Source organism: Rhinatrema bivittatum, chromosome 3 (genome assembly GCF_901001135.1).
Source record: "Rhinatrema bivittatum chromosome 3, aRhiBiv1.1, whole genome shotgun sequence".
NCBI lineage: Eukaryota > Metazoa > Chordata > Amphibia > Gymnophiona > Rhinatrematidae > Rhinatrema > Rhinatrema bivittatum.
Genome location: NC_042617.1, coordinates 284,229,596 through 284,244,004, shown reverse-complemented (window position 1 = coordinate 284,244,004; position 14,409 = coordinate 284,229,596). Strand labels below are relative to the sequence as shown.

At 50.6% G+C, this 14,409-nt stretch overlaps 1 protein-coding gene across 1 annotated transcript in view; it reads right to left on the bottom strand.

Moving 5' to 3' along the window:
• LRP1 (LDL receptor related protein 1) overlaps positions 1 to 14,409 on the bottom strand; it is a 657,378-nt gene that overhangs the window by 25,813 nt on the left and 617,156 nt on the right. Inside the window, 1 exon segment of the mRNA XM_029594881.1 lies at positions 7,778 to 7,918. Coding sequence (XP_029450741.1) covers positions 7,778 to 7,918 — 141 coding nt within the window.

Here is a 14,409-nt window from a genome sequence, read left to right as displayed (position 1 = left end):
GAAGAGACCAAACGATTCTCAGCCCACGAAGTCGCCTGAGCACGCAACGAATGAGCCTTAAGCCCATCCGGAACAGGCTTACCGCAGCTAATGTAGGTGGATGCAATGGCCCCCTTCAACCATCGGGCAATTGTAGCCTTAGACGCCTGAAGACCCTTCTTGGGCCCATTCCACAACACGAAGAGATGATCCGACTTTCGAAAATCATTAGTAACCTCCAAATAGCGCAGGAGAATTTGCCGGACGTCCAGGCGCCGCAAGTCCTTACCTTGGGGAGACCGCAAGTCCTCCGCCGAAAAGGAGGGTAGCTCAACCGTCTGGTTGACATGAAACGCCGAGACCACCTTAGGAAGAAAGGACGGCACGGTCCGTAAGGAAACTCCCGAATCAGAAATACGCAAGAACGGTTCTCTGCAAGAAAGAGCCTGAAGCTCCGACACCCTCCGAGCCGAGGAGATAGCCACAAGAAAAACCGCCTTGAGGGTCAGATCCTTCAACGAAGCCGAATGAATAGGCTCAAACGGAGCCGCACACAAACCACGGAGTACCAAATTCAAGTTCCAGGAAGGACAGGGAAGCCCTAAGAGGAGGACGCAAGTTCCTAACTCCTCGCAAGAACCGAGCGACATCTGGGTGACACGCAAGGGAGGACCCTTCCAGCTGACCTCTCAAGCATCCCAGAGCCGCCACCTGAACGCGAAGCGAATTATACGCCAAACCCTTCGACAGGCCCCCCTGTAAGAACATGAGGATCTGAGGAACGGTCGAACGCTTAGGCGCAATACCCAAACCAGCGCACCAATCATGGAAAACCTTCCAAACCCTAGCATAAGCGAGTGTAGTAGAAGACCGACGCGCTCCAAGCAGGGTAGACACCACCGCATCCGAATAACCTCTCTTCCTCAACTGCTTCCGCTCATAAGCCAAGCCGCCAGACAAAAGCGATCCGCCAGTTCGAAAACTACCGGACCCTGACGCAGGAGATTGGGAAGATGACCTAACCGTAGAGGGCCGTCCACCGCCAGGTTGACGAGATCCGCGAACCACGGCCGACGCGGCCACTCCGGAGCCACGAGAATTACCGGACCTTGATGGGACTCTATGCGTCGTAACACCTTCCCCACCAGGGGCCACGGTGGAAACACGTACAGAAGAATGCGACGGGGCCACGGAAGTACCAGCGCATCCACCCCCTCCGACGCGTGCTCTCTTCTTCGACTGAAGAAACGCGCCGCCTTCGCATTTATCCGAGTCGCCATGAGATCCAAGTGCGGAGTCCCCCACCGCCGAGTGATGAGACCCATCGCCTCCGGGGAAAGCTCCCATTCTCCGGGATCCAGACGTCGTCGACTGAGGTAGTCTGCCTGAACGTTGTCCACGCCCGCAATGTGGGAGGCCGCTAGCCGCGACACGTGGCGTTCCGCCCAGGCCATCAACAACGCGGCCTCTGTCGCCACCGCACGACTTTTCGTGCCTCCTTGTCGATTTATGTACGCCACTGTGGTCGCGTTGTCCGACAGAATCCGTACCGACCGGCCGCTTACCATGGGAAGTAGGCGACTCAAGGCCAGACGTACCGCCCTGGTTTCCAAGCGGTTGATGGACCAAGTGGACTGGCGCGCCGTCCAGGTGCCCTGAACAGCTCGGGATTGGCAGACCGCCCCCCAGCCGGAAAGACTGGCATCCGTTGTCACCACCGTCCAAGATGGGGGTTCCAGGGTCACTCCTTGGAGCAGGTTGTCCGGATTGAGCCACCAGGCGAGACTGGATCGGGCCTCCTCCAGTAGAGGGAGCTCCAGACCAAAATCCTCTGATCTGGGATCCCAACGAGATAGCAGAGATCTCTGTAAGGGCCGCATATGCGCAAAAGCCCATTGCACCATCTCCATAGTAGATACCATATGCCCAATGAGCTGTAAATGATCCCGCACCGTGGGAGTCGTGAGAGCCAGCAGGCGCCGTACCAGTGTCATGAGATTGAGCATGCGCTGATGAGGAAGAAAAACCTTGTCCACCAAGGTATCGAATCGCGCGCCCAAAAACTCCAGTTGTTGGGTCGGCTCGAGTCTGCTCTTCGCGAAGTTGACTACCCAACCCAACGACTGAAGTTGACGCACTACCAGGGAAACTGCCCGTTTGCAAGCCGCATGCGACTTTGCCCGGATGAGCCAATCGTCGAGGTAAGGGTGCACGAGTACTCCCTGCCGACGAAGAGAAGCCGCGACCACGACGAGCACCTTGGTGAACACTCGCGGCGCGGTGGCCAGACCGAAAGGAAGGGCACAAAACTGATAGTGGGACCCTAGCACCATGAAGCGTAGAAACCTTTGATGCCGCTCTCGGATACCAATGTGGAGATAAGCCTCCGTCAAGTCCAAAGAAGCCAAATATTCTCCCTTGTGGACGGCCGCAATAACAGACCGTAGAGTCTCCATCCGAAAGCGAGGCACTCGCAAGGCCTTGTTCACGCCTTTGAGATCCAGGATCGGTCGGAAGGTACCCTCCTTTTTGGGAACCAGAAAATAAATGGAATACCGACCCGTCCGAAGCTGGCCCGGTGGGACCGGGATCACCGCCCCCAGAGCCTGTAGGTGATCAAGCGTTTGAGCTATAGCCAGCCTCTTTTCTATCGGACCGCACGGCGACACCAGAAAGAGATCCCGGAGGGGACGTGCAAAATCCAACTCGTAGCCGTACCGGACCACGTCGAGGACCCATTGATCCGAAGTTATTTTGACCCATTCCTCCCAAAACCGGGACAGCCGACCTCCGATAACGGGAACGGAGGAATGGGCCTGCGCACCTTCATTGCGCGGGCTTAATGGCAGCGAAACTTTGTGAGGAGCCTCCACGTTGAGGCCTCCTGCCCCGAAAGGAAGGAGACCAGGGCTGGGTTCTCGTGGCCTGCTGTCTCTGGGGAAAGGTACCACCTCGTCCCGCACGGAAACGCCGTTGACCCCGAAAACGAGCCCTAGCATTCCCAAACGCCCGTGATTGACGCGGCTTATCCTCCGGCAACTTATATACCTTGTTGTCGCCCAGGTCCTTAATAAGCTGATCCAGCTCCTCTCCAAAAAGCAACTTGCCCTTAAAGGGAAAGGAGCCTAATCTTGCCTTAGAGGTGGCATCCGCCGACCAACGACGGAGCCAGAGCAACCTCCGAGCCGAAACAGCCGATGACATGATGCGAGCCGAAGTACGCAACAAATCATATAAAGCATCCGCGGTATAAGCGACCGCAGCCTCCACACAATTTGCCTGCTCAGCCTCACCCGGAGGAAGCTCCTGCGTGGTCAGCAACTGCTGGACCCATCGCAGGTTGGCCCTCTGCACGAGGCTGCTGCACGCTGCTGCCCGAACACCTAGGGCCGCCACCTCAAAAATACGCTTCAGTAAGATCTCCAGCTTACGGTCCTGGAGATCTTTCAAGGCTATCCCACCCGTAACAGGGATAGTCGTATGTTTAACCACCGCCGTGACAGCCGAATCCACCGCCGGTGTCTTTAGGAGTTCCAAGGCATCCTTAGGCAAGGGATATAGCTTTTCCATAGCTCGAGTGACCCTCAGAGAAGACTCTGGCAGCTCCCACTCCTTGGAAACGATCTGTAACACCTTGTGATGGAATGGGAAGGTCTGAGGAGGAGCCCGAATCCCCGCCATGGCGATATCCCCCGTAGAAGTATCAGCGTCCTGAGGGGGCGCCGTCAGCTCAAGCTCTTGCAAGACATGGAGGATAAGAGAGCTTAACTCCTCTTTGCCAAATAAGCGCAGCACCTGGGGGTCATCCCCCTCCACGGACAGCTGTTCGTCCGCTGCCAGCAAATCCGAAGGCTCCTGGGGACTCAGAACCGGTTCCGCGTCCCCTGCGCCCTCAGCCCCCCCCCGCGGGCGGGGGGGGGGCTGAGGGCTGAGGACCCCACGCCCGACGGATTCCCCTGGGGCAAGGAAGGTTTAGGGATCTTGGGGGGAGAAGGGACTTCTGCTTCCCAACCAGATTCAGCCTGTAAGAACGCCTTGTGCATCAGGAGCACAAAATCGGAAGAAAAAGGCACCGATCGTTTTAAATTCCTGGCAACAGCCCCTGAAGGAGGAGGGGGGCGGGGGCTTCCCGAATCGGCCGGGGACCGCAGATTTCGCTCGCCCGGGGAGGGGGGAGGGGAGGTTTCCTCCTCCGATGCCTCCGAGTCTGCCTGCCGCGTGGCCAAGATGGCCGCCGCACTCCTCCCCGATGGAGGAGGGGCCGAAGAGCGGCTGCTAGCAGCGCCGCGATGCTGCGGCGAAGGAGGCAGGGAAAGATCGCTGCGGGCAGCACTCGGCCCCCGGGAGGGTCCCCCGTCCCCGGGGAGACATCGGGGACAGAGGCCCTCCCTGGAGAGTCGCGCCCCCGCTCCCGCACAGGCCACACAGGCCGAAGATCGCGGCATCACGGGCAGAAAATGGAGCCCTGAAGAAAAAAGGCGCCAAAACCGAGGTGAGTGCTAACCCCTCACCAGCCCAGTGCGCCGGGTGACTAAGCCACCCTCTCCGGGGTCCGCAGAGGCTCTGGCAGGCCGGGGTGTAAGGAACAAGCCCACTGCCTGTTACCAACAGGGCTGTAGTGTCTAAAATCAAAAGTTCCTTTTTTTTTTTTTTTTTTAAACCCCCTTCAGGGTTGGGACCCCTGGAATTGGGGGGGGGGGGAGGGTGACCGGCCCACCGGTAAGCTCTCCCCCAGCCTCAAGGACCGTCTAGTCCGGGAACGTTCATAGGGTAGGTCCCTATGTGCCTGCCCCACACTGAGCCCAAACCGCGCTGCGCACAACCAAACACACCACAGACAGGACAGAGAGAAGAAAACCAAATGATCTGTCCCCCTAATAAAACGTCTAGTTTTTCTTTTCCCCTAGTACGAACACACTGACCAGGGCAGGACCGCAGGGTTATGCCTCTCAATCTGCTGGAGTCAGAGAATATACTGAGGGATCGCAGGTGGCACACTAGTATATCTAGGGGGTGCTTTCAGTTTTCTCTCTGACTCCATCTGCTGGAGGGGAGGCATAACCCAGCTGTCTGGACTGATCCTAATACGTACAGGGAACTTCGGTATATAAAAATTAAAAATAAATAAATAAATAAATAACTTATTCTCTACCCCACGTCCCTCGTAATTCAGTTGCTTGTCTATTGTTTTTGATATAAAGAGCGACTCCTCCCCCTTTTCTGTTCTTTCTTAGCAAGTTATAGCCCGGAATATCCATATGCCAATCATGAGAATCAGTGAACCAGGTCTCCGTAACAGCAATGCTGAAACCAAGTGAGCTGTCCTAGAATTTTATGTGTAACTGGACTTTAGTAGTGCTTGGCTTAATTACTCCTCACTGTGCAACTGATTATACCATACCCAGAAAGTCTAGAGTCCTGTGTTCCTCTTTTAAAAATACATAGGGTTTTCAAAACAATGACTAGTAAAATATTATATAACCACAATACATCAGACAGACAGTAAGAACCTGCAGAAATAAGATTACTATCAATTGGAAAAACATTTTTTGTTATATTATTCAGCCTCACACAAGACAGAACAGGAGAATTAAGCAATGTCTATTAGAAAACAATAATCCTGCCCACCACAAGAACAGATTCTACACAGCAGAGATAAAACAAACAATTTTGGGACTATACACAATAAAAAGTTAGATTAAATTAGATTTAGCCAAAGCAGGAGACCAGTGGCACGTTAAATATTTCAGTAATATTTATCTACATTTAGTCTAAATATTGTTTCTATATTTGGTTAGCTCTCCTCCGATACTACTGCTGTTTGTCTCCTTCCCTCCTCATTCACCTTTCCCCATCTCCTTCCTGGTGTCTAAAATTTGGAGGTAATACCCCAAGCTGGACCAGACAAAATTTAACAAGAGCTTGAATTACAGAGGTCCCAGCATCTCCTAATGTCTTCATGGGACCTCTGCAATGACTAGTCATAGACAAGCAAGAGCAGCTTCAGAAGCTCCCAATTTTCTCTGCCTCTAGCGGGTACTGTGACCCTGCTGTTTTCTTGGAGGTCCTGACTAAAGGACTTCCATGAAGCATTCAAAGAAGCAAGTGCATAGACAATGCTTTGAAGATGCTCAAGAATCCCCATGCACAGGGTTGGACTGTGGGCAATGCAGCATTATTTCCTTGGCAAACATGTACACAAGAGACTTCCGAGTTGAAGCCGGTCAGATGCACACATTAATTTGGCTGGAATGAAGGTGCTCCCGTCCCGAAGCCATTGACCTAAATCTGTTGCATGCCCACATACACACACACACCACTCTACAGTCCTGCCTCTGCAAATCTGTAGTTGCAGTCCTGAGAGTTATATGCTTGGTCATCTCCTGTTTCTCTGATAGCCTGCAGACTTTAGAAGAAGGGAACTAAGCCAGCTGTGTGGCTCAGGTGCTGGTTTGCTCAGACCAAGGCAGGGTGGGGGGGGGGGAAGGCGGCAGTCCCCTGACAGCCAGCCGGCAGTGCTGAGGGTATAGCTTAAAGGAAGCGCATTTCCAACCCTTGAGCTGGTGAAGTTCCTTGCGCCATCTGGGCTGGAGGGCATAAGGGGATAAAGCACAAAATAAAGAGGCCGTTCACTTAGCACACAGACTCTTTCTGAAGAACATTAGGAGGCCGATATTAAAAAAAAAACCAAACACCTCAATTCCAAAAGTTAGGTCCCTAAGGTTTTAGCTGAAAATTCACATAAATTTAGGGTTGCAAAACTCAGGGACCTAAATTTTGGGCTGTTATTTATTTTCCTAGATGGGGACGGTAACTTTTAAATAGCCATGCGCAGGCACAGGGTCACACACATGCGGCTCGCGCCAAAGGATGCAGCCATTTTATAACATACGTGCATTTACACGCACATGGTCTAAAATAGGCTTTACGCACATACATGCGCGCACAATTTTATATAGTCATGCGTATGTGCATGCAAATGCCGTCTTTACCGCGCAAGTGGGGGAATTTTTGTAGACACACGCCGATGCAATTACAATTTTCGTAATTCATTCCCAGTTCATCCAGGTAACGGATATGACTTTCTAATCCCCCTAGTTAACTAGCCTACCTTTTACCTTGTTAGTCCCAACCCATAAAACCCCGCTGCCTAGCCAACATTTTTTTGTTTCATGACTCATACGCCATCCATAGCAGATGAGCACTTGTGCACATAAACACTTACACGCTGGTTTCATTAAAAAATCCAGGAACACCCATGCCCCACCCAGACCAGCCCCTCCTCCTTTTTTGAAAAACAGTTTTGTACGCGTATTCGCGGACCAAATCTGTGCGGCGTGTGCCAGCCCAACTTCTGCGTGGATCTCCTGGCTTTGGCCCGCGTAGGACTTTTAAAATTCACCTTTTAGGTTCTTAAGTTAGGTGGATAGTTTTGAAAATCTAGGCTAAGCTCCCAACTTTGTTTTCCCGCTCTAACCATGCTCTTGTCGCCACCCACCTTTTAGGCTCCTAAATTTAGGAAGCTAGTGAAACTAGGAGTCTAAATTTAGAAACTCAGCCTTAGTAAATTTTCTAAAGGGACAATTTAGGAGCCTAACGCCAAACGTTAGGAGCCTAAACCATTTGAAAATCGACCCTGAGATGTTCAGAATTCCACATAAAAAATAACCCCACACACATTCAGTGATTTGTAAATCTTCACGCACTAAAAATGGTCTCATTGGAGATCGATGCTTCTGCTTCCCTCCACCATCTCTCAAAAGGAGTAATGGCTGGGAAGAAAGAGTCAGCCACGTACCGTCTGGTGAAATCGTGGGCAATGGGATCACAGTGCACGTTCCATTATCCAGCCTCCGACCATTTGGACAGGTGCAGACCGGGCCACTTGGACTCAGCAAACATAGCCACTCACACTTTTTCCTGTCACACGGATTGGTCACTAGAAGAGAAGAGAAAAATAAAGTAAAAAACACAGGAAAACCATCTTGAAGCACCCTCCAGCTCGGTCACACCATAGAGACACCACCTCAGCCTGTTCACTTGGCAGCCATTGATGGCCTGACCGAGGTCACGTGGCTGGAGAAGCTTCCTCTATTTCCCCACCTTGTGCTCACAGCCATTCATGGGTGTGCTTATGTCACTAGGGCTTACAATCAGTGAGACCAGCAAACACAGTCCTTAGCATAGGATGCGAAATACTGCCCACCACTCTAATTTTAAATGGACCTGGTGGCAACCCTGCCGAAAAAAAACAAACCAAAGAGAATCTTATTTGCATAGAAGAAATGATCGGACTGGGGCAGTTTAGTCCTTGAAAGGAAGTGGCATGGGAAGAAGAAGTGGAGTGGGAGTAAAATAGAAAACGTGATGACCATGAAAGAATGACAAGGTACAAGAAGGTTTAAAAAGAGGCAGTTGGGCCCATGCTACAAATTGGTAGTGCATATGGCAGGAGGTGTGTCAACTGCTATTGACCCACTGCAAGCTACCCCTCTTTTCAATTACATTTCTGTTTTCCTAATTTTGTAAAATGTTCTATTTTCCAGCAATCCCATGGGTGCTGTACAAGAAGCAGATTTCACTAGGTCTAAACATTGAGAAGGCAGGATTGACTAAATGACCCCCTGTATCTGCTGAGACAGAAGATTCTTACTCCTCATTTGATCCCAGAACTATAGGGTGAAGGGGTGGAAATCAAATGGAGAAATTACTTACCTGATAATTTCGTTTTCCTTAGTGAAGACAGATGGATTCAGGACTGATGGCTTTTGCTCCCTTGCTAGCAGATGGAGAAGGAGTCAAGTTTCAAAGCTGACATCACCTTAGATACACCCCTGCAGTGACCTCAGCCATTCAGTTTTCTCTTCAAAAGCCATTGTGGACATACTATTGAAAAACCTGATTAAAAACGGATAATTGTAACTGTACTCAACCAAACATAAACACTGAATCCCAGCAAGATTACAGATGCCCTGATCTAGGGATTGGGCGACGGTTTACCCATAATCTCTTGGAATCAATATTCACTTCCCAGATGATTCCTTGGCACTGCTCTTGGGCAGCCATGGGCGGGATGCTGAGTCCATCTGTTTACACTAAGGAAAATGAAATTATTAGGTAAGTAATTTCTCCATTTCCTAGCGTGTAGCCAGATGGACTCAGGACCAATGGGATGTACAAAAGCTACTCCCAATTAGGGCAGGAGTCTTCCCGCAGTCCGTTTAGCACCACCCTTGCAAAGGCTTCTCGTCAAGTCTGGAGAAGGTGTACAAGGAAGACCACATTGTTGCTTCGCAGATGTCAACGGGAGACAGTAGCTTAGCTTCCACCCAGGATACTGCCTGAGCCCTAGTGGAATGAGCTTTAAACTGAAAGGGTAAAGGCTTTCTTGCCTCTACATAAGCTCCCGTGACCACCTCCTTGATTCAGTGAGCTATGGTAGCCCGCAAAGCTGGTTCTCCTTGCCTCCTTCCAATGTGAAGAAAGAACAAGTGGTCCATCTTGCACACTGGTTCTGAAAGTTCCAGTTACCACATTACAATCCTATTGACGTTTAAATGGCGGAGGTGGTGGTATTCTTCCGTGTCTTTGTGCCTAGCTAGGGATGGCAACGAAATGGACCGATTCACATGAAACTCAGAGACTACCTTGGGCAAGAAGTTGTAACGCCCCTAGGGCCATCCGGAGGAATGGTTCCCTACATGACAATGCCTGTAGTTCAAAGATGCGTCAAGTCAAGCATATCGCCATCAGGAACACTGTTTTCAGGGTTAACAGGCGTAAGGACAGATTGTGCAATGATCGAAAGGAAGGCCATGCCAAAAATTCCAATACTAGATTAAGATTCCATAATGGAACTGGCCACCGAAATGGTGGCCAGAGATGCTTTACCCCTTTTACAAAATGGGCTATGTCCAGATGCGCTGACAGGTGGGTTCTGTTCACCTCGTCTCTGAAACAGGAGAGAGTTGCTACCTGGACCTTCAAGGAGTTAAGGGACAACCCTTTATTCAAGCCATCCTGTAAAAATTCCAGAACTGGAGGGATTTTGGCCTTCCGAGGGGCAACACCACGTTCCTCGCACCAGGCCTCAAAGAACGTTGAGAACTTTGAGAATGTTGAGAACTTCCTTGTGCGGTAATTACTGCTGCCGAATATCCCTGATTCGTGAGTGAGTCCTCTCAAGGGCTAAACTGTAAGACAAAATCGAGTCTGATCCTCGTGAAGGAATGGACCTGTGAGGTGGGAGGCACGGGGGGGTGGGGGTGTCTCCACCAGAAGCCTCCTCACGTTTGCATACCACGAGCGCCTGGGCCAATCCAGAGCCACTAGAAGGGCTAATGACCTGTGGTGCTCAATTCTGCGAATGATCCTGCCTAGCAGTGGTCAGGGAGGGAAGGCGTATAGTAAGTCCTCTTCTGGTCAGGTCTGAACAAGGGTGTTGCTCCCCAGGGACCGCTGATCTCTTCTGCGACTGATCAATTGGGAAATTTTCACATTGTGAGATGCGGCCAGCAGGTCGATAGACGGGAGGCCCCAGCAATCTACCAGTTGCTGAAAGGCTCTGGCCGACAACACCCATTCTCCTGGATCCAGACTCTCCTTGCTTAGAAAGTCTGCTCTGACGTTGTCTTTTTCTGCAATGTGGGAGGTCGAGATCGTTTGTAGATTCATTTCCGCTCATTCTATACGGAGATCTATCTCCAGAGACACTTGCTGGCTCTTGGTTCCTCCCTGGCGGTTGATGTAGGCTACCGTTGTTGTGTTGTCTGACATCACACGGACCGCCTGACCCTGGAGTAAGTGGCTGAACTGTAGACATGCCAATCTGACTGCCTGGGCTTCCAGGCTGTTTATACTCCAGAGGTCTTCTTCCTTGGTCCAATGTCCCTGGGCTGTCAGTTCCTGACAGTGAGCTCCCCAATCCCGGAGGCTCGCATCTGTCATGAGGACCAGCCAGTTTGGCAGGGACAGGTTTATGTGAGTTTCCTGAAGCCACCACTGGAGCAGAGAACATACTTCCATCGGTAGGTAGAGGCGAATCAAATAGTCTTGACAGCATGAAGCGTTGAAGTGGCCGCATATGTGCTCTCACCCACGGCACTACCTCCAGGGTTGATGCCATCAAACCGAGGACTTAGCTCCATACCTTGGGGTGTATCGTGTTTGTCAACCAACGCACTCGGGATATTAACTTCCTTATCCGCGAAGGTGGGAGGAAGACCTTGTCCTGCTTGGTGTTGAACCATACTCCCAGATATTCCAAGGACTGGGAGGGCTTGAGGCTGCTTTTGTCCTTGTTTATGACCCAACCAAGCTCCTGATGCAGGGACATCACCCTGCTGGTCATCCAGAGACTCTCTTCAATGACTTCGCCCGGATCAACCAGTCGTCTCAAGTACGGGAGCACCAGGATTCCTTCTTTCCTCAGTGCCGCTGCTACAACCACCATAATCTTGGAAAATATTCTAGGGGTGATGCCCAGGCCAAAGGGCATCGCCCACAACTGATAATGGTGGCCCAGTACCGCAAAGTGTAGGAAATGCTGATGTTCTTGCTGGATTGGAATATGAAGGTAGGCCTCGGAGAGGTCCAGGGAGATTAGGAACTTTCCTGGTTGTATGGCCATTATTGTGGAATGCAGAGTTTCCATGTGAAAATGGATTAACCATAGGTGTCTGTTGACACTCGAGTTCCAGAATGGGGCGAAAGGAACCTTCCTTCTTGGGTACGATGAAATAGATGAAATAAAGTTCCGTATTTTCCTGGGATGTAGCACTAGAATTATAGCCTTCAATTTGAGAAGCCTTATCAAGGTAGACTCCACTGCCTGCTTCTTGTGCTGGGAGTGGCAAGGAGACATCATGAACATGACCCGAGGAGTGCTGCGAAACTCCAGTGTGTATCATCCTCATATGACATCCAGTACCCATTTGTCTGACGTGATCTCGATCCACCACTGGTAGAAGAGGGATAGTCGACCCCCTATCTCCTCGTTCTATGGATGGGTCAGCAAAACTTCATTGTGGAGTTCGGGTCAAACTTGAGCCCGAACCTGCCCCTCTCTTGGGCTTTTGGCTCCAAAAGGACTGAAACCTCCCTGAGGCCTGAGACCTCTGAAATGCTGAGTTTCTGTAGGATCAATTTTATTTATTTATGCAAATTTTATATACTGTTACACAGAACACAAGATTCTATCTTTACAGTTTACATAGTAAAAAACATTATACAACGGTTAGAAACAGAATAAATACAATAAAATTCAATAAAAAATGAAAACAAAATAACTAAAATCTACTCATTAAAAATAAAATAAATATAGTTAAGAAAATAGAAATAAGAAACCCTCTGTCAATCTTTAGTTTCTCAATTACCCTCTTTGGCATTGGTTCCATATGCTTGCTTAAAGCACCATGTTTTTAGGTCTTTCTTGAATTTCTTCAAGTTCTCCTGTACTCTAAGTTCCAGTGGTAGGCTGTTCCAGAGTTTTGGCTCTGCAATCGAAATAGCTCTGTCCTTCACTTTGCTGAGGTGAGCAGATCTAACAGTAGGCACTGAAAGTAACCCTTTATTTGCTGACCTTAGTTCTCGTTAAGGTACATGGAGTTTGATAATTGAGTTCCGTCAATAGCGTTGGGCGCCCCTGGATCGACCCCTCATAGGTGATGGGCATTGTGATGGCTTTCTCTTATCTTTTGTTAGCTGGGGGACTAGAGATTCATCCCACTTACTGGCCAACTCTTCCAATTCGCTTCCGAAGAGGAGTAATCCTTTAAAGGGCATTTTTGTGAGGTTAGCCTTAGAGGTCGCATCTGCTGAACAATTTCGCAGCCATAGCTGTCTTCTGGTCGTGATCACGGAGGCCACTCCTCTGGCCGAGATACAGACTAGGTCAGAGCCTGCGTCAGCTAAAAAGGTGGCGGCAGGTTCCATAGCTTCCCTGGAATATGCCCCTGAGTCATCCACTTCTCTAGAGAAGAGGAGCAGGCAAGAGCGAGCCACCAGGGCACAGCAGGAAGCAATCTGCAAGGTTATTGCTGTTGCGTCAAAGGCTTGCTTAAGGATGGACTCCATCTGCCTATCATGTGCATCCTTTAAGGCCGCTCCTTCCTCCACTGGAATAGTTGTTTGCTTCGAAACAGCGCAGACCAGCGCATCCACTTTAGGGAAGCACAGACATTCTCTCGCCGCTGGATCCTGTGGGTATAGAGTTTCTACTGCTCGACCACCTTTAAAACTTGCTTCAGAGGCATCCCATTCTAGGTCAATCAATTCCTGGATGGCGTCCAGCACAAGAAAATAGCAAAAGGCTTTCCGTAGAGACACCAGAATGGGATTCTTCTTAGATTCCGCCATGGAGTCTGCCCCAGGAACTCCCAGCATCTTCAGAGTTTGGGAGACAAGGGCCAGCAATTCGTCTCTATGGAAAAAACGTAACATGGTCCAATATGGTTCTAAACTTGGAGGGATTTCTCCATCCTCCAAGGAATCTGGATCCCCTTATTTGTCTGTGCTGTGTGAGTCCCTGCCAGGGCTGCCCTTGGTGAGGCGAGGCATGTCCCGAGGTGTGCCGATAGGGCTGGGAGAGGGAGGCCTTACCGGCTGTGGTTCTGTCCGGCAGAGGCGCCTGTACAAAGGCTTGAAGGCATTGAAAAACTTCTACTCAAGAGAAGGCCGCCGGGTCCATACCTAGCCTAGGAGGAACTGGAGTAGGTGCCATTGAATTTCCCTTTCCTATGGAAGACCCAGCCCTAGGATTATCAGATCCGGGGTGCTTCCGGTTAAGGTTGTGGCAGGCCCATCCTCTGCATGAGAATTGCCGGGCTTGGTAAAATCTGGGGAGGACAACTCTCCCTGGGCTTCCTCACTGTGCTGACATAAGAAAGAATCCAGGTCAGATTGAGTAGACCTAATATGGCAAGCAGCATGAAAAGAATGGCGCTTATGTTTCTTTGCTGCCTGAGCCATTAGAGATGGCAGTTGGGAATTCAGGTGGCTCGCGCTTGAAGACTTTGTGTGCACCCAAGCAGGCCATGGTGAGGTGCACGTACAGCCCGAGTGCTCAGGAATACTGTGCCTAAGTTGTTGTGTGCGCGAAGTTGTGCGCGTAAGAGTATGCACGAAGTTGTCTGTGTGCGTGCGCATGCCGTTGTGCGCACACAGCACGTGCGCAGAGCCGGCATGCACTGTGCGTACAGACGCATTATGGAGAGCAATGCAAGGTGTACAAAACTGCAAGCAAGATGGCACCGATGTGGCCTACCACATGGTGTGCCAACTAAGCCTGAAACGGGACCTAGCCCATTGGGGGGCCGCTCAACCCCTCAGAAGCCCACTTCTCTTTGCAGCAACAGAACGGGAATGTTGGTACGGCGCGCCGAACAAGGAGACCAGAGGAAGTCTGACTGAAACCCCTCCAATGTCTCTGAA